The sequence below is a fragment of the Gymnogyps californianus genome, chromosome 2, assembly GCF_018139145.2.
Source record: "Gymnogyps californianus isolate 813 chromosome 2, ASM1813914v2, whole genome shotgun sequence".
Classification (NCBI taxonomy): Eukaryota; Metazoa; Chordata; class Aves; order Accipitriformes; family Cathartidae; genus Gymnogyps; species Gymnogyps californianus.
In genome coordinates this window covers 51,383,523-51,410,596 of record NC_059472.1, presented here as the reverse complement: position 1 = coordinate 51,410,596, position 27,074 = coordinate 51,383,523, and the positions used below count along the sequence as shown (strand labels likewise).

The following is a 27,074-nucleotide window of genomic DNA, read 5'->3' as shown; positions in this document are numbered from 1 at the left end:
AAAAAAATGCATGAAAATAAAGCAAGTACCAGCCCAAATGATGCACACTTTTCAGAAGGATACAAGTGAACAAGAAAATCAGCTGTGACCAGTTCTTTACCTGGAGTATCACTTAAGATTTCTGTGGTCCTACAAAGACTTCATCCTCTGAGTTTGCGGTATAGGCTGTACAGAGCCTTTTTCAGTGCTACTGATTCTTCTGGTAAATTTCTGATTTTTTTCCAAATTTTTTCATTCCATGTTGTTTCCAAGGTTAGAAAGCTACAGAAACATATTCTGAGGCACTGTAAGATGAGAGAAGCATGCATGTCTCCAAAGCAGAGCTACAGCTTCCTCCAATTACCAACAACATACATCCATGACAAACACAAAGGACAAGAGGGAGAAGGAGAAAAGAGTATCTGGAGAGGTTGCTTCTTGATAAGCAGCAAGCACTGCACTTAAAAAGGTAAAAAGATGTTCATTAATGTTATGAATGCTAAAGCTAGGCTATTTTCCCTGGCTAATTACCAGTGATTCTCACACTTCACTAGGCCCAGTAATGGCAGTAGAGTGCCAACCCAGCCAGCGGAGGAATGGAAGCCTGCACAATGAAAAGTTAAGGTAGAGAAAGAGCTGGAAGTGGTTCCCAACACACAAGGTGATGGCTAGAAAACTGAACTCGCTGTAAATGAGCTACCTCCACTACCTGCAGCAGTACAGTATCATCAGCATGGCGTTTATACCAGGCCAACTCCCTCTTCCAGCATTAACACAGCTACCGTTTCCAGGCCTGCTCGCTCTCAGCTGGTCCCAATTTCATACGTGACCAGGCTACTGCACTTGGTGGCCTGCCCTCAGCATGCTTTGGTGAATCCCAAAGTCATTCGCAGAAGTGCCAGTAGCAAAAGGAACTGCAAAGAGCATGGAAATCCCATGGCCAGGGAAGCCTCGGGGGGAAGCTTGTCACTGAAATCAGCCGTGGAAGACAACAGGCTGAAGGAGGAAATGCTTCCTGAGTGACAGGCAGGTGGGTATTGTAGGCTTAATGTTTTATACAATATCTTTGAAAGGCATCAGCTGGTACAGTATGTTCACGGTGTCAATATTTATATATGTTTTTAAAAGATGTGTTTGTCACAAAGATATTAAACAAGGCAAAGCAGATCACTTTGGGGGCAATTCCCCCCACCCCTCCTCCCCACACACACGTGCTCTCCCTGCACGGGACGCCAAGAGGAATTCACAATAAACAGGCCCAATTCCTCAGTTTCCTGGTAAAGGGAGAAAAGGAAGCGAAGGCCTATTGCTTTTGACTGACTAACAGAGAAAACAGGAGACTGGCAGGGCAAGTGAAACTGTATCAACAGTGATGAGAATTATGACTAAGCCATGTTTCTGCACTTTTGCTTTTTGCATCATTAATTTTAAAACAAAAAAACAGTGAGATTGGGAAATGCTCAGAGAGAAACTTCCTTCTGCAACCAAGAGGAATTGATAACCCGACCAGACATCCCAGGCCTCAATCCAAACAAAACATAGGAGGAAAACAAAACCTTCTTTCTGAAGTGCGGAGCAGGTTAAAGCAAATGAGTTAGATGGCATTAAAGCTGTACTGTAACTCTGCTCTGAACAGAACATCAGTAGAAAAGACACAATGATGTTGCAAAACCAGATTAGGGATTCAGAGGTTTCCAGCAGGACAGCCTGGACATCAGGCTGCAGCAAAAACAAAATCCCTGTGCCGAATTTCTCTGCTCCTCTCTTTTTCCCCTGTACTCAATACTGAGGGCTGGGTCACCCATGGTTTTCTTTCCGGCTAAAAAGAGGTTTTCTCAGCAAGAACAGCAATTTATGCCTGCAAAGCTGCCCTTCCCTATTGCAGAAAATCTACTGCAGCTTTTTTAATTCACAAAAGTGACAGATTAGCAGCTCTTCCAGAAGCCAGATGTAGTTTAGCTGCATAGAGCAGAGCCTTTACCTCACACCTTTGTTACTGCCATTTATTCACCATTTGGAACTCTCCCACTATAAGTCTTTGTTTTATCCTCACCAGTGACTGCTAGGCTATCTGGCATGCCTTTGTGAACAAATATCAGACAGTGACAGATATTGGGACGTACTGAAACTTTCTTCCAGGTTCTCCACAAGAAGTAACATATCTCTACCTGCCTCAGCATAGGAGAAAGCCCAAGATGAGCCACGACCCACTTCTAAGACACATTATGTATCCCTCAACATGCCAGGTAGACATTACTACCCCCTCCCCTCACGCTGCCCCTTGCCAGCTAGCTAGGGGGAGAAATCTGGCTCCCTCCTTGATAAAAAGTGGGGGACTGGAAAGGAATAAAAGAAAATGCAGGATTACTGGAAAAACCACTAGGAAGTAGAACACTAATGCAGAAGTCAGAGTGCAGGGAAATACAATACTGCAGTACAAAAAGGTGGTGGGAACAAGACTGGAGGATTAAAGGGAGGTTCTTGGAAGTACATTTCCCCTCTTCTCTTCCTCTCCCTCCCTGCCCCACATGCTTAAACACAAGGGAGATGGATGAACAGGATGGGGTTGGGCACTGAGAAACAACATCACCCTCCCCCTTCTCTGCATAGCACAGCTCTGCCTTCCCTCCTACACTTGTTGCTGATCTGGCTCCCTTTTTAAAAGCCATTGAATAATCATGCTATAAATGATGAAGTGAGAAGAACACCACACTTTCAATATCAGCAAACATTTCTTCAGATCTGTTTGGTTCTGGAAAGTTCCCGTTCATGTACATTTGCTTAAGACCTTCTCCCCTCCCAAATTGTTCCAGATTTTAAAACAAGAAACAGTGCATTGCTTGCAGGGACAGCGTATGTTAGGAAACTTTGCTAATTTCAGTTGCACCTCTGGAAGTGTCCAACAGAGCCAATACAGTTAATGTTTCTTTTTAATCTAAATATATATTTTTTTAATCTAACATATGGGTACATTCTAACATCCAGTAGCTTGGGGCAGAACTTTTAATCTGCTCTATCCAGGCAGTCTCTACACTCAGAGTACAGCTGTGCTTTCGTACCGAACAGAAACACTTTGAACAGCCTCTATTGTAACAAACCTATATATTTTCCTATATTTTCCTACATATTAGGAAAAAATTCTTCACCAAAAGGGTTATCAAGCACTGGAACAGGCTGCCCAGGGAAGTGGTTGAGTCACCATCCCTGGAGGTATTTAAAAGACGTGTAGACATGGCGCTTAGGGACATGGTTCAGTGGTAGACTTGGTAGTGTTAGGTTTACAGTTGGACTCAATGATCTTAAGGGTCTTTTCCAACTTATATGATTCTATGATTCTAAACACTATCTCGCTGTGCCCACACAGGTGCTTTCTTTTCCCCACACAGCCGCATGTCAGCTGCCTGATCTAGGTTAGAAATAAGGAGCTATAAAGGCCTGTTGATAATAGTGCTAAGAAGAGAAAGTTGCACTGATACCACACTAGCAAGTTCCTTCATAAATCATAGAATCATAGAATCATGCTCGTACAGATGAGACCACCAGTACACATTAGACTGTTCTGTTCTGGAGGTGGAACTGGGATCCTGTCATGGCCAAAACAGTCCTCGAGAAGCTCTGAGTAGAGGAAGCAGCATATATCTTAACGCCTGCTAAATCACAAAATTTAGTGCTGGGCACCCTCTGACAGAGATAAGCACACGTTTACAGTAATTCTGACCCAGAACTGCCTGTGAGGAGTTAGCGCTCATTCAGAGAACGTTCAGAGTAAAATGCCCTCTACTCAGTGTGATTCAAAAATACTTTTGACTGTTTTCTACAGAAATTAAGCTTGTGCAATAAAGCTGTGTGTACACATACATACATAGCTCTACATAGCTCTCAAACATGCTGACCAGCTTCATCCAAATTTGGGAAGTGGCAGTCATCTCCAAGACAACTACATGTGCAGAGGTCTCACAAAGAGACAAACCCTGCCAGTGCCTTCTGCAGCAGAAAGATTTCAGCCCCATTAGACACTGGAGGACCCTCACGGCAGTGGCACATCATGGAGGTCACAAACAAGGAGAGAGCTTCCACCAAATTTCACACCCTTTCAAACATCATCAGGTGTTATGACAAAACAAAACTCTAAAAGAAATCAGATGTCACTTATCCCATTGCCCACGGTACTGTTTGTTTTCCCTAGATAAGATGAGGTCCAAATGCTACAGACTGCAAGCTTCTCTAACACATAGAAATACATACATACATACATATATAGATACATAGACATATAGATATCCACAGACTCAAGCCAAACAAATAAGCATGCAGTCTTCTACCTCCTCTAAGCCACCTGTTTTCCAGCAATTGCTTTGCAGCATCATCTCGCAAGCTACACTGACCTTTAAGCCCCTTAATGGTGAAAATCTTTGCAAGCTTTGATAACACATTTTTGCTTTTAAGCAGATGCTAAATTTGCACAATTCCATTGTTGATTTTTTGGTTTTAGTTTGTGGTTTTTTTAAAGAAGAGTTTTAAAATACATACCACTGCACCTCACAGTTCCTTAGTGAGAAGTTTCTCCCTTCCAAAAGCCTCTAAATCAATAATCATACTTTCCATGTAATGTGGAACTCCTGCTCTCTGCTGGACACAACTTCACAGACTTCAAAGCATACCGTCAACTAACACAGCAGGAACCCAGCCCTGACTTTTCAATCAAAGCTACAAAATTAAGACCTTCAGCCAAAATCTGAATTTAAAAGTTCAGGCCCAGATGTAGTTCTCAACTAAAATGACAACTGAGAGCCACAGTCAGGCAGGTGCCAAATGAAAAATCAATTGATTTTACTGCTTGTTTCATGACTCTCCCTTCAACACAGACAAATAGCTACAGCTCATTCAAGACTTCATGGGTTATTTCTGCACACAGCAGCACATTTGCAAGTTCCATGACTAATTCTTCAAAACAGCTTCAATAAACGCAACTACCTTCTTTGAGTAAAATTGATTTGCTTTGCACTTCATAGTAGATGGAAAACAACAACTGACTTAAACAAGAGCCTACTTCAAGCAAATGTATTCAGATATTGTCAACGCATTGGACCACGGTGAATAGACACCGGAATCATACAAATGCAAAATCAGAGGCCTGCATTACTTATTTATGGAAATAGGAGATTTGATTGAACTAAGATAGAAAGAGATACACAGTATTATCATGTTGATGATGCTCACAAGATAAATGGGAATTGAAGTGAAGTAACTGTCCTACACTGGTGTCGCTGATGTGTTCCTATCAAGGATCTTTAATGTGGTCAGACAAGAGCGCACATCCTTCTAATCAAATGGACAAGCACAACTTCACTTTTGTTATGCTTATTCCTAACTTCTGCTCTCTCTTTCATTCCTTTTGACCATCCGTTCTTAGAACTTAGTATCCTCTATAGTGTTCCCATACAACTTCAGCCACCATTCCAGGAAAAGAGGTCAACATATACAAGATGTGATTGTGGATGGAGGAGAATCTAGTAAAGTCTCTATATGCCTTACTTCAAATAAAGTCTCACAAAAATCTAGCAGAAGCCATGCACACCGAATGTTCTGGCTTATATGGCTCTTTGAGGAAAGGACTGACTTTTTTTTTTTTTTTTAAATAAAAAAAACGCAGGGGAGTCTAGTCAGTGACTCAGGCTCTTTCACTAACTACAAAATAACAAGCCACTTTTATATCTCTAAATCAGAAAAACAACTGAAAGTCTGAATTACTCAATCCCACTAACGGCACTCTGAACAATCAGTTACTGCTCATATTCTTTGCACATCGTACTTTTGTAATCACTACCTCCCCTTCTGGCAATTTTGTACAAGTTTTATTTTCTGAAGTGGGGTATTGCCAGGGAGTTACTCTGTAAATATTATTTCTGGAAATGATAGGTCACTTGTGCACATGGTGATTAAAAAATTCATAATTAACACCTCGTTACCTCCCCAGGTGTATATTGGCATGTCCACCTATAACCAGAGCCAAAAAAATTCAGCTGCTAAGACATTCAGCTTAGCACTGTTCTTTCAGTGAATGTCTTGCTAAATAAATACATTTAAGTAGAGGTAGCTATGAGTTTCCTAAACAAGCCACTGTTGAAAATGAAAACATATACCACATAAAACCAGCTATGGTGTATCAAAGGCTTATTCATTTTACCTGAATATATAGTTGATGTACTGTTGGTCCAGATCACTGGAAGAGGAGGGAAAGAAAAAAAGGTGTTCTTTTAGTCATGCAGTTCATTTGGTATAAGAGATCAGTATATTAAGTAGTATTATAACACCATAATATTACATAATATTAATATAATATACGACACAATGTTATAATTAGGTAATACTAATATTATATTATGATTATATACATTATAACCATAATCTATTAATATTCTAGTATTATCAATATATTAATCAGCATATTAATTTACACATTATTTCTGTTGTTACTATGTCAGTGGGATTCTCATTTAAAGTGAAGATAAAGTGAGACTGACTAAAATTTAGACCCTTTAAATAGAGATGGAAAATGGTTTTGAAATAAATGAGCTTATCCATATTCTATACAGGCATGTATTATGTACATATACATAATATGCAGTGGCAACACATCCATCTCCATCCATACAGACAACTGCAGACTATAGACACTGTGAACATGTAATGCCACCTGCTTTCAAAACAGCTCTTGTCTGGCTGAAGTTCTAACACACGTGGGATTAGTGCAAGGTTTCAAGGTTTATAAGGTACTCAGCCATTCCAGTCCTGTGACAAGTCACCACCTGCTAAACACTTTTAAGACTGTGTCGCAAAGGGAGATACTGACAGATTCAAACCATGCAGCTTTCAAGACTAACACAAACTAACATTTCCTCTTACTGCCTATGCCAGTAATGGTTGTTTTTCCAGGACTGAGTCATCACCCTTTGATAATACACTGTTTAAAACTAATTCAGTGTTCGAGTTAGCAGTATAACTATCAATAACCGCATGCTATTGTTATCAACAATAAATAAGGCTCCTCTTGCAAGAGAAGTCATTAATGATTAACCAAGAGTGGCCCAGCTCATGCTGATAAGGCAGAGATCCCTACGGTTTACCTGACTGCTACACAGATGTGTCTCTAACCCTCTTTGATAGCAATCTCTTTCTTTTTAAAAGAATATGAAAACACATTACCTTAAAGAGCTAGGTTTCCATAACTTGTGAAATACTTTGTAAGCCCCTGTAATTGAAATGATATGTGTAATTGCCATAACATGCAATCATTCTGACAAACAACAGCTTGTTTGGCCATGGTACTGGCAGACGTGGAACCCCTCTGAATTACAGGTTAGCAACACAGCGCAAAGGATGCCTAAACCATGAGTAAAATGAACCTATCGCTTCAAATTAATGGTTTTCGAAGTGTTATCATCTCAGAGTACTGTCATGCTATGTGTTTCTGCTAGTCCTTCTGAAGAAGAGACAACTCCTAGCTCACCGCAACTACAAAGGAGTGGGGGGGGGGGCGTGTACATGTCTCTGTGTGTGTACACCTGTGTGTGTAAATACATACAGAAAAGTGTTGCAGAACGGGTTCTTCAGCCCACCGCATTTTTTGGGTAACTTCTATGATATGTTCATCTATGTAGACCCCTACAGCTGTTGGCTCTGAGTCGTCTTTCCTGTTTAGAGTTCCCTCAGCTCTAGGGTCTCCAGGTTCTTCACATTCTTGACCTACCCACCTCCTGGTTAGCTCCCATTTCTATTCTGGGAAAAGCCTTAAGCACTCAAGGAAGGAACAATACAGCTTCAGGCGCTACTTTTTCAGACCTTTTCTTCAAGGCTTTGGTTTTGGGTTTTGGTTTTTTTTTTTGATTCACAAAGAAAACCAGAACATGAAAAGCAAATCTAGTAGAACACTATGTAATAGACGTCCTCAATTCTGCCTCCGTTAGACAAGCTGAAGGGTAGAACACATATCCTTTCTCTAATCTGTCTTGATTAACTGTGTGACAAGTTAGTTCATCTGTTTGCCCTTTCTTGTAGCACCTTTTTCTGTGTCACTTGATAGGAAATCTAATTACACAAAAAAATCCCAACAGTCATATCATCAACTTTCTCTTAAAAACAAGAGAAATGGAAAGAAGCTAGATTTTGAGCATAAACATTATGTTGGCACTTCCTACATGTTTCAAGCACACAGAAGAGGCCTCCTGAAGACTCTCTAAGCAGTTTTCCACCTCCATGGCCTAGCACTGCTTTACAAATGAGACCTCTTGGCTTTGAGAAAGCAGTAACATCGCTCGTTACAGCAAACAAGTATTTGAAGTGAAAAATCCTTAGCTTTTTGTTTTATCTAAATGAGCAAATGTTTACCATATAACATTTCCTAAAGGGAAAAAAAAAATATTATTTCTTATTTGTATGTTAACATTTTAGAATGGGATCTCTAGACCTCCCTAGACACAAATCCATATAAACACATTACCTCTGCCCTGAAAATTTTACAGTATGAATAGACAAAATAAAGAAGGAATCATCCCTAATTTGCAGACAAGACTTAACATATGAATGAGTCACTCACTAAGTCTATAGGACAGCTAAGAACCAAATACAAGTCCCTTATTATCCAGCCTAATGCTCCAAAAGACACAAATCTCCTAGTTAAAAATTACTACTCTTGTTTCCTTCAGATTTTCTGGGTCTGACTGTTTCTAGCTTTTCAGGGAAGAATTATGATTTATCCACATCTATGTTTAGTCCGAAAAAGACAAAAGAAAACCTGACAGTTTAACAATGCATTTAACAATGCAACTCATTGTTAAAATTTTTAAAAATGCATATGATTGCATAAAAAACCCCAACATTTCAAAATCCTTCCTCTGGGAGCATATTCCATGATATTTTAGAATATTTTTGTCAGTTTTTAAATAAAATCAGTGTGTGCAATAAAGCTCCAACTACAAGTTATTGCTTGGTTTTTTTTCATGTTTCTTGTCCCCTCAGAAAGAAGTGTCTCTTAGTAGGCAACCATCAAAAACTCCCAGAAAAGCTTAGTGCTGATTAAAATTGTATGTGCATTTTCTCATCTACTGTTAACTGACTGTCCTGGTTTCAGCTAGGACAGAGTTAATTTTCTTCCTAGTAGCTGGTACAGTGCTGTGTTTTGGATTTAGTAGGAAAATAATGTTGATAACACACTGATGTTTTTAGTTGTTGCTAAGTAGTGTTTATACTAAGTCAAGGATTTTTCAGCTTCTCATGCCCAGCCAGCAAGGAGGCTGGAGGGGCACAAGAAGCTGGGAGGGGACACAGCCAGGACAGCTGACCCAAACTGGCCAAAGAGCTATTCCATACCATATGACATCATGCCCAGTATATAAACTGGGGGAGCTGGCTGGGAGGGGCAGATCGTGGCTCGGGAAGTAACTGGACATTGGTCAACGAGTGGTGAGCAATTGCATTGTGCACCACTTGCTTTGTATAGTTTAATTCTTTTAGTATTACTATTGTCATATTATTATCATCATCATTATAATTGTTTTTCATTCCTTTCTGTCCTATTAAACTGTCTTTATCTCAACTCACGAGGTTTTTTCCTGATTCTCTCCCCCATCCCGGGGGGGGGCGGGGAGTGAGCGAGCAGCTGCGTGGTGCTTAGCTGCCGGCTGGGGTTAAACCACAACAGTCCTTTTTTGGCGCCCAACGTGGGGCAGTACACCAATATCTAGTTTATTCTGTTGTTGTTTTCAGCGTAAAAGCTATAAAAGCAATGCACTTTCTTATATTTACTGAGCTTCTTCATTCTTTCCAAGTGTTTCTTAGATCAAGAACCTTAAATATCAGTAACTTCATAATAAAGCTGATTTCTCCAACACATTCACTCTTCCTAATTCTTTTTCCAAAAGAAAATGACTTACCAACACAGATCAAGTGAATTAGAGCCCATAAATAACCGTTTGGATCAAACTGCAATAAAGAACATCTACATAAATAAAAGCACGTTCATGTAAACATATGTATCGCTATTTCCCTGCAGTTAGCTTCACAAAGCAAGTACAGCAAGTGGGAGCTATGCTACAAAGAAAGAGAGATGACTAAAGAAGACTAAGACAACTAAAGTTTTTCCTGTCCCACTTAGAGACCTGGCATATGTCAGTTACCCAGGCGCTCAGCTAGTCTTGGCGCGAATAGCTGTTTCTTTCAGATATGTACACCATTTTAAACAATCTGAGCATATGGACCCCAGTCTGTTTAGTCTTGTATTGGCAGTCAGGGAGGGGGCAAGAGGATCAGAGGAACATCACTAAGGTTTTTATCTTGTCTCCTTTCCCCTCTCAGCCTCTGCAGCAGCTAAGCAGTCTCTCTCCCCAAGGCTCCAACTAACCACAGAGTATCCAAAAGAGTGCTTTAAACAGACATCTGTCCCTGAGCAAGGCAGGCTCTCTTCACAATCAACGGGGACAAAGAAACATTTTTGAGAGGAATTCACCTGGCATATTTTAGATGTCTGCTTTCAGGGGAGATGAATTATACACCAGAAGTTCCTGCTCTGCACCATGGACTATGAAGGGAGCTAGCGCAGGTGCAACACTTCTGATGGCTGCATTTGATCAGATGCATCCAGACAAGTTCCCAGATTCATCCCACCTGACTTCAGATATTAACTAAAGTATCTAAAACAAGGAAGCAGCCTTCCTAAGTCTCCAAAAGAGAAAAGCACCTCCAAGGAATAGATCTTTGCTGTACTGAGCACTCTCTGGAGGTACCTCCTTTCTTTCTCCAGTAGCTACAGAAAGCGTGTAGAGTGATTACAAAGCTAATTTAGGAACCTCCTGAAAGTACGTGCAATTAATTCAAACCTAAGTGATTTGCTCTAAGCCCTATAAGAAGTTAAACCGTGGTTTCCCCAGCCACCACCTTCACCGGAGAGCTGTATGTCCGCACTGCTCAGAGGTTTTACCATGATGCAAACACATTAAAACCAGCACAACTACAACACAGCAATAGGCCACATTTACAATTCCTTGGCAGGAATCCCCCCCCTAGTTTACAAGTAAAAGCTGCATCCCTCATATGCTAACAAGATGTCAAACGTCAAGGTCTAACTAGAGCTGCTTTACAAAGCAGAGCTCACCTGTGTATCACATAAAGGAAGGCACACTGCTGCTACCAGGAGGAACAGCACGCTGGGGAGAAGAGAAAAAAAACAAACAAGACCAAAAGCTCGTAACCTGGATTTGTACTCTCAGCAAAGTATAGACAATTCCACTCAATTTTACACTGACATTTCATTTGTTTAATTTTTATTCTATATTTAAAAAGTAATTTCTGCCACCAAAATTAAGTTTTACATCATGCATTCTTCATAACTCATACACAGCAAAGTTGTATGAGAAGAGAAGCAGCACAAAACATCTCAGCAGTGATGAAAACAAGTTTTTTGGTAGAGAATATTATTCTTCACTTGCCATCTGTCTTCCCTAGGCTGCTTCAGAAAGCCAAAATCAACCAATTCTGGCTGTGAATGGCTACCAAGAAGTTCTTTCACTAAGGTGAATTGCCTATTACAACAATTTCAGCAGAGGTGACGCCATTAAAAGTTATGCTGTAACTCCAGAACACAGAGCAAAGTGGGAGTGAGTAGTATTACACTAGAAATGGCGTAAGGACAGCACAAGTCCTCCCCTAGTCCACCAAGCGGGACTAAATAAAATCTTAACCTGTGGCTGTGTCAGTATTTCTACAGGCTACACTGAATACACTGATGTGGAATTTCTGTGGACTGTCACTATTAATAATAACAAATGTTTGCTTTTGCAGCTTATTTTCCTGCTCTCTAGGGGCATAGGAAAAGACAGAATAAAGATGATAAAAAACTGGTATCCTTGACAATAATCCAGTGGTGAAAACAAGGCCACAGTAAGTCAGATAATGGAAACAACAGGGAGAAATTAGGAAGATGGTGCCTCTAAGTACACTAAATAATAACCCAACATTATCCACTCTAAGCACAGCTAAAAGATTACAGAATGTGGAGGACAGCAAATATGCATTCTTCAAGGGGATGGGAGGGTAGAATGAAACTTTTAATACGTGACTGGCTGACTTCTGTTTGTCCCTTTCTATCTCCTTTTGGAAGCCTAAACAATTAGGGCCAACGAGGATTGGTAGGTTGTGTAGCTTAATATCAATGATTCTAGCAGAACTGGATATCACTTACCTTTTCTTTCTTAGGAAGGGCATTTTTAGTTATTTTCTATCACATTAATTATCTTTCTCTTACTTTTTAAGACTACCCACTGGAACTTCAAACCTGTTATCCATCTCCTTTCCAAGAACATTCTTACAAGCACTGCTTTGTTATTCAGGAAGACTGGCCTTCTGGCTTTTTTTATTTTTATAAGGAGAAAAAAATGTATTTATTTAAGCAATTGTTAAAAAAAAAAAAAGAAAATACATTTTAAAAATATTTAATTACTCCTATGTTGCAATTTAGGCTCACCCCCCATGGGAATGTGCCTTACATTCTTCATTGTTTTGCTGTGCCATTATCTGAAGCAAATACAGAAGCTGGAGCCAAAACAAGTCTGAATCTGAATCTGAGGAGTTTTAAAAGCTTACCTACAGACTTTCAGATGAGAGGTCTGCTGTAAAAAAGAAAGTATGATTAAAAAATTAAAATTTAAAAATAAAAATGGTGAAATAGTGCTTTCTCCTTCCAAAACCAGGGAAGTGATGACAGCTGATCTTACTGCACCAAACACATTAAAAATCCAGTGAGCAACATCCAACAGCCCATTACGTTTGAGCACTGCTTAGCAAATTTAATTTGAAAAAAAGAACAAGGATTACAGACTAGCCTACTTCAACTTGATTTATATTTTCAGATTACTTATCAGCAGGTAAACCTAAAACCAGACATGAACTTTATACCTGGTCCTCAAACTTAACTTGAACTATACCAAAACTATGTATTGTATGTACTCAAACATTAAGTATTCTTAATTAATTAGGTACTACCCCAGCCAAAACTGTCTTGGTCTAAACTCATGAGAGCTTCCCAATCCTTTGGTCCAAAATCATTCTCCAGAAGCTTCCCAGCAAGACCTGTGTTTGCATTATCCTTGTCCATAGTGCTTTTGTTTTCCAAGAGAGGAGACATAAACATGTGAGCTACAAGGAAAATATGAAACACTTTGACAGGGACACTAATCAGAGGACAATGCCACAGGTACACACTGCTATGTCCCTCAGGCATAACCTTAGTGACCTCTTCAGTTTGTTAGGAGTAGCAAACATGGGCCATTTATTTGTCTTCTATATACACAACAGAGGTAATGAATGGAAGATCCCTTCCACAGCAAGCCAGGGGCCACTGTAGAAAGGACTTTGTGATGAATGATTTCCCAGTGTTACTTCACACAGCAGCGCTCTGGTCAATTAGAAAAGCATTTCATAGCCTAAAAAGAAGGATCTCCAATGCAGTTTGTGGGAAACAAACCCAGCTCTTACTAAAGGGAGCAAGAATTACTCTCCTGACTTGAATAGGTCTCGGGACAGATTCTCAAGCATTCAAAACAAATCCAAAAATGCACTGTTTTTCCTGCATTTCATGTGGAGATGTGATCTATCTATAATCATACAATACATCAAATACTAGATATATTATACCGGTTAGATCTAAGGACCCTGTCCTCCTCCCTCTCAGCTCAAACAATGAGATTCTTAAGTGGGGCATGAAAGAGAGGCAATACTAATTTTCAAAAGGAAAAAACAAGCAGGACCAAGCCAGTCTTAAAAATGCAGATCAAACTGTCGATACACATTTGCAGTGTTTCATCAACTGAAGGGGAAAAGAAAACATCAATACAGATACTTGTCAACAGCAAAGCTCTTTCTGGGTCTCATTAATGACTAGCTATCACAGTGAGACTAGAAAAGCACTTGGCACTAATGCCCGTATTAAAAGAAATTAGGTGTCTTGTTATAGGGCAATTATATCACAAAATGTACCTTGAATGCATCAATTATTAGATCAATTACCTCTTTCTGCACGAACTTCTGAAACCCACAGGTTATAACTTCTGCCGTGTTGTGCATGGTGAGGAACACTGGGATTGGCTGCCATTGGGAGAGAACAAAAACGCCCAAATCAACGCAGAACAGTCACACACATAGGAAGGGGCACTCCTCTCAGGGACAGCTGTCCCACATGTTTGTGGTTTTGGGTTCTGTTTTGTTTTTTAAGCTGTAAACCCATGCCTCATCTCCTAAAAGGGACTTAGACCCATTCCAATCACTATTACATGGCCAGGCATCTTTAAATGCAGACCCTGCTTGCTGCTTCTCCCACTTTTGTGTGCTCAGTTGGTTTGTTTGTACACAGCTACCTCGGTGAGATTTGCTCCAGGTTTCTGCCTCTAGTTTTGCCTCTCTGTTCAAATATCTGCAGTCTCCACAGTAAACAGTTCTCACTAATTTTCCCATCTCTGTCTACTGGTACTAAGAATACAGTGTGACTCCTAGCAACAGAATTATGGGCAAGATGATTTTAGGTGATTGCTTTCAGTTACTGCTAGAAAGAGCTGCCCGAAATTAGGGTAGAAATGTAATAATTCATACACAAGTGATGTTGAAATTATACCCACTGAGGTATCTGGACACCATCCCAACATGAAATCATTAAGAAACAAACCCCAATGATAACAACAATGAATCAAACACCCATTGCCCCAGGCAAACCCAACCAGAATTAGTGGTTCATAATACTTCCTCCAAATCAGATCCATGGTCTCTCAGACAGTTGAAACAGAAGCAATTCTCTGCTCCGATTAAGATAATCTAAAGACTAAGGCAGTTTTAGGAAGCAGTATTTCTCCACTTGTGTAGAGTATTTAAATCACACAAGTAGAGAATTAGTTAATTTCTTAGTGATGTCCATGCCTTTTAAGTATCAGGTGATATAAACAGCAAATATCTCTTAAATTTGGCTTTGTATTCAGAAATCTGTATTTTCTGGATTTTTCTTTTCACTCCCAGAAAGCTGGATAAGCATCACTAATTAAACATTTTAAGTCATAATGACAACTTGGGTGGATCCATAAACACCACAGTTATACCAAGATAACTTTTAACACCTCTAAATTAGCAAGGAATGAAAATCACACAAACACAACTGGCATTAAGTTGTCAGCCCCAGCTTCACCAATTCTGAAAAGCAATTCTCAACCCTGTTGCTGGACAACTGAAAACCTAAAACCAGAAGTATCTAACGTAAGCATCCTGAGCCTGACACAATAATAGGAAATACAAGAAATAACCATACACAAGGAAAGTTGACAGCAGAATTTACATTCTTCCTTTTGTGAAGCCAATTTATTGGCTTTTTCTTTCCTCCCCCCTGCTTTTGGCTCTTCCAAATGTGTTCTGGAGCCAACAATGGCTCCACTTTGCCTAGCCTAGTTAACCTTCTCCATATGTCCATTGTCTTTGATGTAAGTATTTCTTAAATTTGTGAGTGGGCTTAATGCTTACGAAAAGAAAGGTTTACTGGTTGGGCAGGCAGGGTGAATAGACTCTGTACAAACCTCCCCGCGCAGCTCTGCATACTTTTGTTAATGCATCACAGTCCAGAGCTAAGCAGCCCTCCTCCAGTTCCAGCCCTGAACTCCTGGGCAGGGGAGACTGCAAGCACCTCTAGGGAGAGGCACAAACAGAGATTAAGATTGTAGCCCTGCCAGTATACAGGAGTGTTTGAAAGTGGGTCTCCCTGGCTTTGATCAAAGAAGTGCATGTAATTTCTGCTTTAGGAATAAACCCACTTAATTAAAACACACTGCTGAGGTGAGCCAGTTCAGGTACGAGTTTGGGAGAGTCCATTTTCCTTCTCACTGCGTCATAAAATTGTTGTACGCAAAGTTATTTTAAGTAAAGCAATAAGTACATTGAAGTACAATCAATGTAGGATTGAATTTAGCCCCAGTACAAGGCACTACATAGTAACTATGGCCTAAGACTACTTGTCCTTTTGTCTTTTCTCCTAAAACGGCCACAGAACTAGGCCTGTAAATCCCCATTCATGTACAACAAAAAGCCATTCAGAAATGGGAGATGCTCCTTAAGAAAGGTTTGGGATACAAATCAAAACCATTCACAGCCCCTCCGCCACTCCAGTGCATCTCACTCTTGAACGACCAGAGCAGGGACAGGAGGGAAACAAGGTATCTTAGCCGATGACTAGGAAGTAAGAAGAAATAGCAGAGAGGATGTGATTCATACGTCTTCCACCTCCCAGGTGAGCAAGCAGAAAAGATGCTGCTGCCAACGCTTTATTACTGTTTCCAGACAGGGCTCTCCTTAGGGATCTTTGCTCAGTTTACACCAGGGGAGCCCAATGGAACTTGCTTTGACAAGGAACCAAGAGGAAGTAAATGCAATCACCCCGAGACAGAGCTAATCTGGAGGCATGGGGCTTCTGAGCACATGCCTGTGCTTTCCAAAGGTCACCTGGGTCCAAGATGAGGCCCCCAGCTTTGTGAGGACACAGACCTCCTGTCCTTTTCTGCCCTACCTCTCCACTGGGATGTTCAAGGAAACACTACAAGCAGAATCTTGTCAAAAATTCCCTTTTGATCCTTCTTGGGGTTTAGGAGCTGGCAGGAGCAAGCTGGCTCTGGAATTAGATTAAGATGCATTGACAGAACGCAGAAGGGAACTAGTGTAGAATCTGGGCTTGCAGACTGCATAACAACAGTAAAACATTGCTGTTTTTTAAAAATTCATGTCACTGCCTTTTTTTTTTTTTTTTAAGAAAGACTATATCATTTAAGTAAAAAGCATTCAACTGTAATGAAAGCAGATTTTATATCCTCTAAACATTTGGTAGGTTACTGTGATTCAAATGGATCATGAAACTGATTAATCTAACCCTTCCCATAATCTCTTTCCAACTTTCAATTTATTTTTTCAAATCCTGTAAAGCATCAAAAGCTTCTCACTGAAATGGTCTTCATCCTTTTCCTGGAAGGATTTCCCCACAGATCCCACAGCCCCATTCCCCCTTTTGCAAAGTTACAGCTAGTAACTTCTTCAGCTTTTTCCCTACCTGCACAATTCAGACCACTGAGGATCTGTTCTGCAAAACACTGAGTACTCTGGAGAGATGCTGAGTGCTTTGGACTGTCACAGAAGTGCTTTTTGATACTGCTCTACACTTCGTAGGATTGGACTGCTGCTCTAGCACCATTAACAATGTATGAATTATTTAAACCCCTCCTCCCTTCTTTCCCCCCAACCCAGGAACAGCATTAAACACCTTGTATGAAGGGAATGTTCTTTGCTCATAAAGTAGAGGTAATAAAGAACTGACTTCTACTTGTGCGTTTCTTACCAATCTAGACAGTGCCCTAGAGCCAGCATAAATAATGCCCACAAAAAGTACTGAAGCAGGAAGCCATGACAGGATTTCAGACCTGTGAAAACAATTAAAATCCCATTACTTCACCACATTCTGTTTATATACAGTCAGCAACAGTTGCTTGCAAGGAATATAATAATACGTATATATGTACATAAATTTCAAAGGTGTGCATATTAAATTCATTGTCTGATTGTTCAGTATTCCTCCCATTTACTAAATAAGTCTGAGACAGAAATGAATCACTTAATCTAATCCCAGATAGGAATTATCTGCAGACATATTTTCTTTCTTTTACTCTTTCCCTGGCTCCTCTCCCTCCAAAATTGTTTGTTTCATAGCAATTACTCCTATTGGTTTCAAGGGAGAGAAATTTCAACTAATTTCCTTGATTTACTGTAAAATGAAGAAAAACAGACAAATGAAGGTATAAAATGGCATACTCGCACAGACAGCACACATTTTCACTATGTACAAACACAATTGCCCACCCACACATTCATTTCTCAGCCAGATTTACAAAGAGATTCTTCCTAAAGATCAGATTGTCTCCGTGGGAACCTATCTCTTGAGATTTCCTAATGATATTCCTTTGACTAAGCCAAACTCCTAGAGGCAGTTTGATAACTAATGGAGGAATGAAGTCATCAGACTGATCTGATTATTTTTTTTTTAACCATGGTTATTGCAGTAGGGTCAAGTTTGAGTTCTGAGAAGGAGCTTCAGAATTTGCACCTTTCCTTTTTTGATCTTGTTACTTAAGGGGAAAAAGGGATCACGTAGGTGGTAAATTTCAGAGAGAATAATGTAAGATTTTGAGCAAGGGAGGAAAGGAGTAGCCATGATCTAAAGGCCTCATCCAAAGGCTTCCCAGGACTGAAGACACTGCTACCCCCATTCACTCTTCCCAAGCTTTGAACTAAAATGAAGAAAATGTTAGTGAATAATGCTGGTTCTCAAAACAAAACCAAACTGCTTGTAGTTCTTTAATTTCGATTACACTTCCAACTAGCATGGAAGACTTAAAACATAATTATAGGTACCGTTACACTACCACACTTCATGGAACACAAGAAAAATAGACTACTAAGCGATGAAATCAGAACAGTCTGAATGAAGATAAAACATGCCCAAAGATTCACGTAAACACAGACGAGGAAACAAACCTAAACACCACATTTCCTCTTTTTATATATATAATTTTCTAAGATACTCAATCAAAAACCCAGGGTCACAAAAATAGAGTAATCTTTAGATCCTTTCACTGGCATAAATATTTGCTCTGGTTTTTGGGGTAGTAACCATCATTTTTTATAAAAACACTATTCCTTTTAAGGTTATTGACTTCAACTGGAATTTCAGCAAGACCAGGATCTAAAACTGTCATACCTCATTACCAATGAGTTCACATCAGACAGCAACAAAAATACCCCCAACCTATTGGAACGGCAACAAATGGAAGAAAGGGGGAGGGAAGAAAAGAAAGCAGGGCTGGGAAGATGAAAGGAACACATGATGAAAACTGAATTTTCATTTAGAACATAAAAATACCACTCTTTCATGTTCCCCACCACTAAATTCTAGAAATCCCCAATAAATCTTCATCTCCAATACAATACTGCGAAGTGCAATGGAAAAGGACTTCAGATGCTTTTTCCATGACGTAAGGGTAGAATTTTATGCTGCCAAGCGGGAATTTCAGAACTGAAAAAGAATGCATGGATGTTTGATGTAACGTGTCAGCACCAACAATCTGTCTTGTATGTAAACCAATTAGTAGCTTCTTATGTTGTACATGCAAAACAGGAAAGCTCAGTGACATAAAAGAACTGATAAGTTTGTGGTTGTAGGGCTAGATCCAAAGCCCACTAAAGTCAATGGGTAGGTTCCCCTAAACTACACATTGGAGCTTGGTTTAAGCAAGGCTCTGAGCTGCTGCTTAGCTGTGGGGAAAATTCAACACTACAAGAAATGCCAACCAGAACACATAAGACTTATGTGCCTACAAGGGTTATGCAGAAGCTGGGTGGCAGATTACAGTGCTGGAAGCATTATGCAGGTGCTACACATATTCCTCTGCGCTCCACAGAGCCCTTGCTTTGGATACAAGTTTTGCAGACAGTCATCATTCACCCTTTAGAAGCAATAATGATGGTGACAGAGTCCCTTACAGCTGCGAGTACTGGGGGGAAGCAGATGAAAAGCAGGATAATCCACAAAACCTAAGAGAAACTATTCTAAGTAATACGTTTTTATTTGGTCTTTATCGTGAAGCTAGTACTCCTGACTTTAGACAAAGGGTGATGATCTCTATGTAATAAAATAATTCTGCTGAGACACTTTGGGATAACCTGAACTGGCTCAGAAAGCATATGCAATCAGTTCACATGACAGAAATACTGGGACTTTGTGGAAATAAACACACAAATGGGTAGCAGTTTATTATTTGAAGCATTACAAGACTGGGGACTGGCTATGGTATTCTTAAGTATCCTATACATACACCAAAAAAAACCCCAAACCCCAGATAGATTCAGAGACCAATATTCTGTAAGAGGGGGGAAATGTCCTCATCTTTGGAGGGGGAAGGAGCTTGAGAGGAAGTGGCAGACAGAAGCTTTGAGACATTATGTTTGTTTGTTGGGGAGATTTTTGTTTGGTTGGTTTTTGGGGTGGGGTCGGGGCTGGGGTTTTTTTGTTGTTTTTTCTTTTTTTTAATACAGGAGAGATATACTACAAGTCCAGTTCTGCAAAGCATTAAAGTACGTGCTTAATTCTTCTGAAGAAAGACATATTTAAACTCACGCTTAAGTAGCTGGCTGAATTATAGCCAAAACATGTCAATTAATTCTGGTCATTTCATTCAGTCTACTCTAGAAAAGGCATTCTGTATTAGCTAAACTAATGAAGAGGTTTCTCAAGAGGTATTTTAATCACCTTTCCTATAGTGTGCTGACATCTAGTGGCCTGAAGTCAAAACACAAACTAATTTTTCACCAAAACTTTTCTTAGGTAAAAACATCCTCTTCAACAGCAGTAAACGGATCTTGTCCAGTATTTTCTTTAATGTCTTCCAAGTTCTGAAAAAATGAAAATATCTTTTCCAAGCTGGGAAAAAAGACTCAACTTCTTTAATGTCACGATTTAAAGCAAAAGTAATCATCTAGTGATGAAAAGTTGAACTAAAAAGCACATTACTGATGGCTGTATTCTTTTGTCCTTTAGACTGTTCTGTGAAGACAAAATCTGCATAAACAATATACATTTGATAATAATATATATATATATATCAGTAACTGCCACTAAAGAAAGGTTTGGACCCTAATCCTGCCTCTACCAATATCACTGACAGCTTTTATACCAATATCCTCATTTTATCTTCACTGCAGATAAAAGATAAGAAGTTAAATTCTGTTTCCATTTACAACTTGACTTAAGTTTCAGTGGTGATGTAGTCACTTGCATGGACATGAATACAGAACTTAGCCTGGTTCTTCTGACATACATGCAGGATTTCATTCCAAATGAGGAGATTCAGTTTTGCAAGCCAACTCTTTGAATCCTAAACAGAAAATTCATCAGTTGTCACCTGCTAATAGAGAATCACTGAAAAAAGCTACTTTAGAAGGGAACTCTGGCAGTCACCTAGTCCAATCTTCCCCAGCTTCAAAGTCCAGTCACATTACTCAGGTCATTGTCCAGTAAACTTTTGAATACCTCCACAGATGGAGATTCAACAATTGCTGTGGGCATACATCTTCTAAATTATAACATTTTGTGAAATAAAAAAGATATGCCACATTCCATACTGCAGAATGGATCCACCTGAGCACAGTACAGTATGCTGGATGACTCTCCTGAGTTGCCATCACACTCAGTTCAAGCAGATGACCTTTGTCTACAAAGCACTTTTTAATTTGGAGTTTGATTATTATACCAATCCTGTATGGCAATGGCTGCTCTTGCTGTGCGGTTATAAACACTAGAGTTAGGCAAGGGTGAATGATTCTCATTTATGGGACACACTTCTTACAGAAAAAGGCAGATCACATTTGTGGACTTCACTGCCCTGAGTTGTTAGGGAAGGGTGTGTCAATGCTCTTAACTAACATTACCAATGTTTCTCTTATAATACTATAAAATAATCCAGGGAAGAGATATGGACAGACGGTTGGATAAATTATCCTTATAGTTTTCACAAATGGCTATGCTTTTTTGATTGTCTTATCAAGGTTAAATTGAATCCACTTTATATTACTAATCAGCTGAAGTGTGTGTCATTGAACGTTCATTAGACTAAAACCCAAGATCTCTCCTACACCTGTGAAGCAGAACACATACAAACACACACACACATCGTCCTGTATTTTAGCAAGTTAGTAACTTCCACAACCAACTTAACTATGTCATAACCCAGCTACAGAAAATAAGTATTTAGCAGACACTGAAAACCCCACGGTACCTTGAACACAAGTTTATCTCCACCCAGCCCAGCTTCCAGGACACATGAAGCAGAAGTCCACCCACTAATGTCTGCCACCTGAAATAGAAACAAAACAGCATCTCTGAATTGTTTGTCCTTTTTAACCACGTGGAGTATGACCTTAGAATCCACAGAATTTCTCACAGCACACCCATGACTAGTTATCTACTGTTTCTCTAGGTTTCCAGAGATGCCACTATTCCTCTTTGAATCTTTCATTTTTGTAGGCCTTCATTTCCTCCAAATTTTCTGATACTCTGGTTCTTTCACCTCCTTTTTCAAATGTTTTGTAAATGACCATCTACCACAATTACCTTAGTCATGTTACTGAACCCCCATTTTATCATCTCTTCCCACACAAGGTTTACAATAATAATAGTGATGTTACAGCCATGATGATCTGAAGATGCAAGTGAGGCAAGGTTCGTGACAAGAGACGAGTATCTTTTCATACATAAACTGTTATTGTTAGAACAAATAAACATGATTTCAGGATTCAAAGACTTGCTTCAGCTCAAGTAACAAGCCCCAAGGATGATGTATGTAGTCCTAGTAGTCTCAAACATTAGCTCTATGACTTCCCATGGTTATTCAGGCTGGACTTAGATTACAAACTCCCTCGATCTCAGACTGCTTCCCCCCCCCCCCCCATTTTGTGTAGCGAGCACCAAGTGAAGTGTCATCAACAATAACATCATTATGCTGCATGAGCCTCTGATTCAGAGCCTCTAGAGAAAACATCTTTACAGCCAGGTAACCTTGCATATAAACCACAATACTGTGGTTTTCTTATTGAAAAGGTATGTAACAATTACATACATTCTGCATTGACTTATCTATCTAATGACTTATCTTACCATAACGGCGTTCCTTAGTCTATTATGGAAATAGTATGTGAGGCCTTAGAAATGCTTGCAGATAACTTAAAATGAGTAGTGATGCACACTGATTCTTTTTTTAAGCTTTAAAATAAGTTATTAGCTTCCTTCTTCCTTAAGCTAGTGGTTTTTCAGAGAAGTGTTTCATGTTTCTTGGGTGAAAATCCTTGAACATCTAGCATAGTTCAGAGATACTGTATTACAGTGTTAAATCACTTTAACATCTGTAACAGGTATAGAAGTGGTTTAATTTATTATTCCCATTCATTGCAATGCATTTAAGCAATTATTTAAAATCTCTCTCACACATATGCAAATAAACATTCACTCTATGCAGTATTACATACAGTTGGACAGTGTCAGAGAAGAGCGAGCTCATTGTCCACATGGGTATGATGAATATTCAATCCTACTGTCACAGCTCACTTCACCTTTTTTAGATGAGGAGCATACGAGAGTTTAAAAGCCAGGTATCCCTAACGTTTGCTGCAGGCTTGACCATGCTCTATTCCAAGCCAGTGATGAATTCCCATCAACTTTATTGTGAAGAATTTCCTCTTGTCTCAGGTTTTAAGGACAGAAGTTGAAGTTAGTAACAGTTCCAGATGCTTAGCACTATCCAATATAGTCTTAGATTATATAGGGAACAAAAACGACGACAACGAACAATAACAGCATGAACTGAGAATAACATTCTTTTCCTCCTTTGGTCATCTGTCATAGCTCTAAATGAAAGCGCATCTGAGCCACTTAACAATTTTCAAGGAAAGGTCACTTTTAAAAGCCAGAACTTATGGAAAAATATTAAGATGCTGAGAGGCATTTCCAAATAACAGAAAAAGGAAATAACTGTGGTAACACAGATACCATAAGGCAGTTGCTTGCCATGGAAATATGCTTTTTTACTGTTGATTTACCACACTTGTATTTTACATACATTACTCAAAACCCTTTCCCCATATGATAAAAGCCTTGTCCAAGAGACAGTCTGTGTGTGTATGTGTGAAAACTGAAGAAAGCATTCTTTGCATATTTAATAGAGCTGAGTACAGTCAAAGAAAATGGAGATTCCCAAGGCAATATTCCTAGAGTTGATTGCAGTCCTGGGGCTGCAAGTCAGGCAAAAATATAAGCCATGCTAAGCAGCAGTAAAGGAATTAAAGATAACCAGTGCCTGCAGATTTTACCATTATCTCAAAAGAACAGATGGGGGAAGTCTTGACTCTAAGAGGCCAGATTTTCACTAAATGTCTCAGAAATTATTAACAGCACTGATGGTATATACTTGACAAAACATTAGTTTTCTCATTTCAATCATTAAGAAATGACAGTGACTTATGATGCAGAGTTACAACAAAGGCTAAGCATGAAAATAAGCAAGATGGTATTTGTGTATGCCTAAAGATGGGTTTAAGGTTGGTTTTCATTAGCATAGCAAAAGAATACATCATAACTGCACATTATCCGTGAGTGCCATTTCCAAAGAAGACAGGCTGTATATTGCTATAATTGCTACTTTTCTATGCTGAAGTGTAAGACTTTCAGAAAAATGAGAAATGATGGAGTCTATATATCTTAATTACATCACCACCATGATGTTTAAAAATTAACCAAGACACATTAATGAATGCTTTACTAAGGCTTCATGAAGTACGTTCTCTAGACAGCAAAAGCCAGTAATGACAAGAGGTACTAAAGTTAGCTTCAGCATGGAACAGTAAGACATTTACTGATTAAAGTCATTTTTCAAACAACTTTATGCTTAAAACAGTACTTACCCTTGAAAAAGGGTAGGGTAGGTGAATTTCAGGACAGACAGGACATACTGGAAAACAAATACCAAATTAATGGACATCAAACACCTACAGCTTATAACATTAACAAACAATCACAAGAGCAACAAAACTCAAAAAGTTTCTACCAAAATAAAGAAAAATAAAAAGACAAAAAAAAAAAATTCAGTAATTTCTCTTCCCATGCCAGAACTGCTGGATGCTGCCCCAGTCACTGTGGAAGGTAGCAGACACTAAAGTACATGAGGTATGGAGTGGACACACTGAACGATGGAGGGAAGGCTACCTTCTGAATTGCTCTTTCACTTTCTGAGCACACTCCATGCATCGCACTGAATGGGAAAAGGATTAAGAGGAACAAAAAGACACAAGCACTTGTCAATTAAAATCATATCATACCAGAGAAGCAACCTTTGGCAGAATCAAGACCAATAATCTTAACATAATTGTCTCCTGATGATTAATACATCTTACAGACCTAACATTCTGTTCACACACCATTTTATGTAAAACACTAAGCAGTCCATAAAGCCCTTTGGAGATGTAATATATGGGGGGGAAAAGCAAAGCCTCTGTGTCATTGCTTTAGCATGCTTTGTCAGGGTCTGCGCATATGGATGTAGTGTCTTTTCCCACTATATATGTATACATGCAAGTATGACGCAGAAATACATACGCCTTTCGATATGTATATCAGGATCTAACAACTTCCCATAATGAAGTATATAAATACTATTTCTGCAAAGGAGAAGAATGACTGAAGCTTCCTCAGAGGAAAGGAAAGGAAAGGTACCTGCCATTCCTTCCAGGAGCCAGCAGAAGCTGTCATTGGCAAAAGGAGAAGCTGAAAGCTTTCAACAGAGAGGAAACTGTGCTGAGCACTTTGCACGGTCCAGCTTTTACGTGTGGGGGGTGTCGCTAAGAAGCTGGCATCAATATACAGAGACAAGGCATGTTGATTCACAACGGGTCATGTTACACATGCACTTGTCAGAACTGCCACATGGGTTTTAAATCAGGACGATATACCTGCACATGTCCATACCCCCACTTGCACTTACATACCACCTGCAACAACTGAAACGTCCATATTCTGGTTATTTTTAACTTCATTACACTAAAACCTACATTCAAGTTTGAAAATGGAGGCCCTATGTCAAAGTCCTTCCAACTTCCTCTCAAGTATAGTTAAGCCAAGTATCTTTTCCAATGCATGATGCAATCTGCCAGCTCTTCTAGCCCTTTTCTGTTTAACTAATCACTGCTCCTAGCAGTCTGTCAAATCAAGTGTATTCTCTCTCCCTATGAACTTTGCTTCACGTCTGGACTTCAGTCTACTTCTGGGCATCCTTAATGGCAAGCGTACCTTGGAACAGAAACCAGTGGCCAATGCTGAGAAGAGATTTCATTTTCACCTCCAAAATGCTGCTTTTCTCTAAGGAAATCCATACCCTGACTGCTTCAAAAACATCTTTTCTTTCAGAAATCTGCACCAGGAACACAGACACACTCTCCGATAAATAGGACAGCAAGGAGTGGTTACTCCTTTGAGTACTCCCAAAGTGAAAAGACTACTTCAAACTCTGTTTAAACTATACAATTTTACTCACAATATGGCCATCTTCAGCCCACTTCTCCTTCTGCTTAGACATTTCAGCAATACCAACAGGCAATTAAGTCGCACAGTGGAAAACAGACTTCTTGTCCCTAATTTGCAGGTTAACTAAACTGTCAAAGGATACATGGAAGTTAATACTTGTTTCACTACTGCTGTAACACTTTGAATATTCCACATTTTTCCCTTGCATACTTGGTATTATTGTCCCAGTTAACAGACCTTCTTTTGGGAATGACTGTGCATTCAGTGGTTGCTAGATACCGAATAATGAAATACATTCAGCATCACTGATGCTTTCAAAGCAGCAGCATTTCTGGCTCTATAACCAACATTTCATTCACTTGAATAATATGATGTCACCCCTTTACTCTCCTAAATATGCCAGCATTGAAACGTATGTGTCGCCGAAAGGTAAAGATGTCACACACCGGGAAAAACGAGACCGGTAGAAGACAGCTATATTCTCAATTTCTAGTGCACACCGGGATGGGCGGCGGTGGGCCTTTGGGCTGAAATGCCAGGGTTTGTTTTTTTTCACTCGTGGGGCAGCCCTCCTCCGGGAGGGGCTGACCCGCCGGCTCTCCCTGAGCTGGGCAGGGCAAGCAAAGGGCACCGTCCCTCCTCCTCCTCCTCCTTCTCCTCCTCCTCCTGGGTCCCTGCAGGAGCGGGATCTCGCCCTCTCAGGCGCAGCCCCTCCGCTCCCGCTCCCGCGGATCAACTGCCCAGCGCCCCCGCATTTCCCTCAGCCTCGCCCGGCCCCGGCCCCTCCGAGGCCGGGGTGGCTCCGCGCCCGCCCTCACCTTGTTGGTGAAGCAGGACGCCAGGTAGAAGAGGCAGAAGGCGAGGCCGCCCGCCGGCCTCTTCAAATACATCTGTCACCGCACGCCCCGCC

General features: G+C 39.9%; 1 protein-coding gene across 2 annotated transcripts in view; it reads right to left on the bottom strand.

Annotated features, from left to right (window-relative positions):
* The window catches only part of TMEM241 (transmembrane protein 241), a 60,198-nt gene extending 33,144 nt beyond the window's left edge, over positions 1–27,054 (bottom strand). For both annotated transcript variants that reach the window (XM_050891054.1, XM_050891055.1), the window contains exons 1-10: positions 26,983–27,054; positions 24,550–24,596; positions 21,873–21,950; positions 17,384–17,465; positions 14,038–14,115; positions 12,616–12,641; positions 11,129–11,180; positions 9,912–9,960; positions 7,186–7,231; positions 6,167–6,202 (exon numbers count right to left, since the gene is read on the bottom strand). In XM_050891054.1, the coding sequence (XP_050747011.1) occupies positions 6,167–6,202; positions 7,186–7,231; positions 9,912–9,960; positions 11,129–11,180; positions 12,616–12,641; positions 14,038–14,115; positions 17,384–17,465; positions 21,873–21,950; positions 24,550–24,596; positions 26,983–27,054 (566 nt within the window). The remainder of the gene's footprint in view (positions 1–6,166; positions 6,203–7,185; positions 7,232–9,911; positions 9,961–11,128; positions 11,181–12,615; positions 12,642–14,037; positions 14,116–17,383; positions 17,466–21,872; positions 21,951–24,549; positions 24,597–26,982) is intronic.
* Positions 27,055–27,074: the final 20 nt, after the last annotated feature.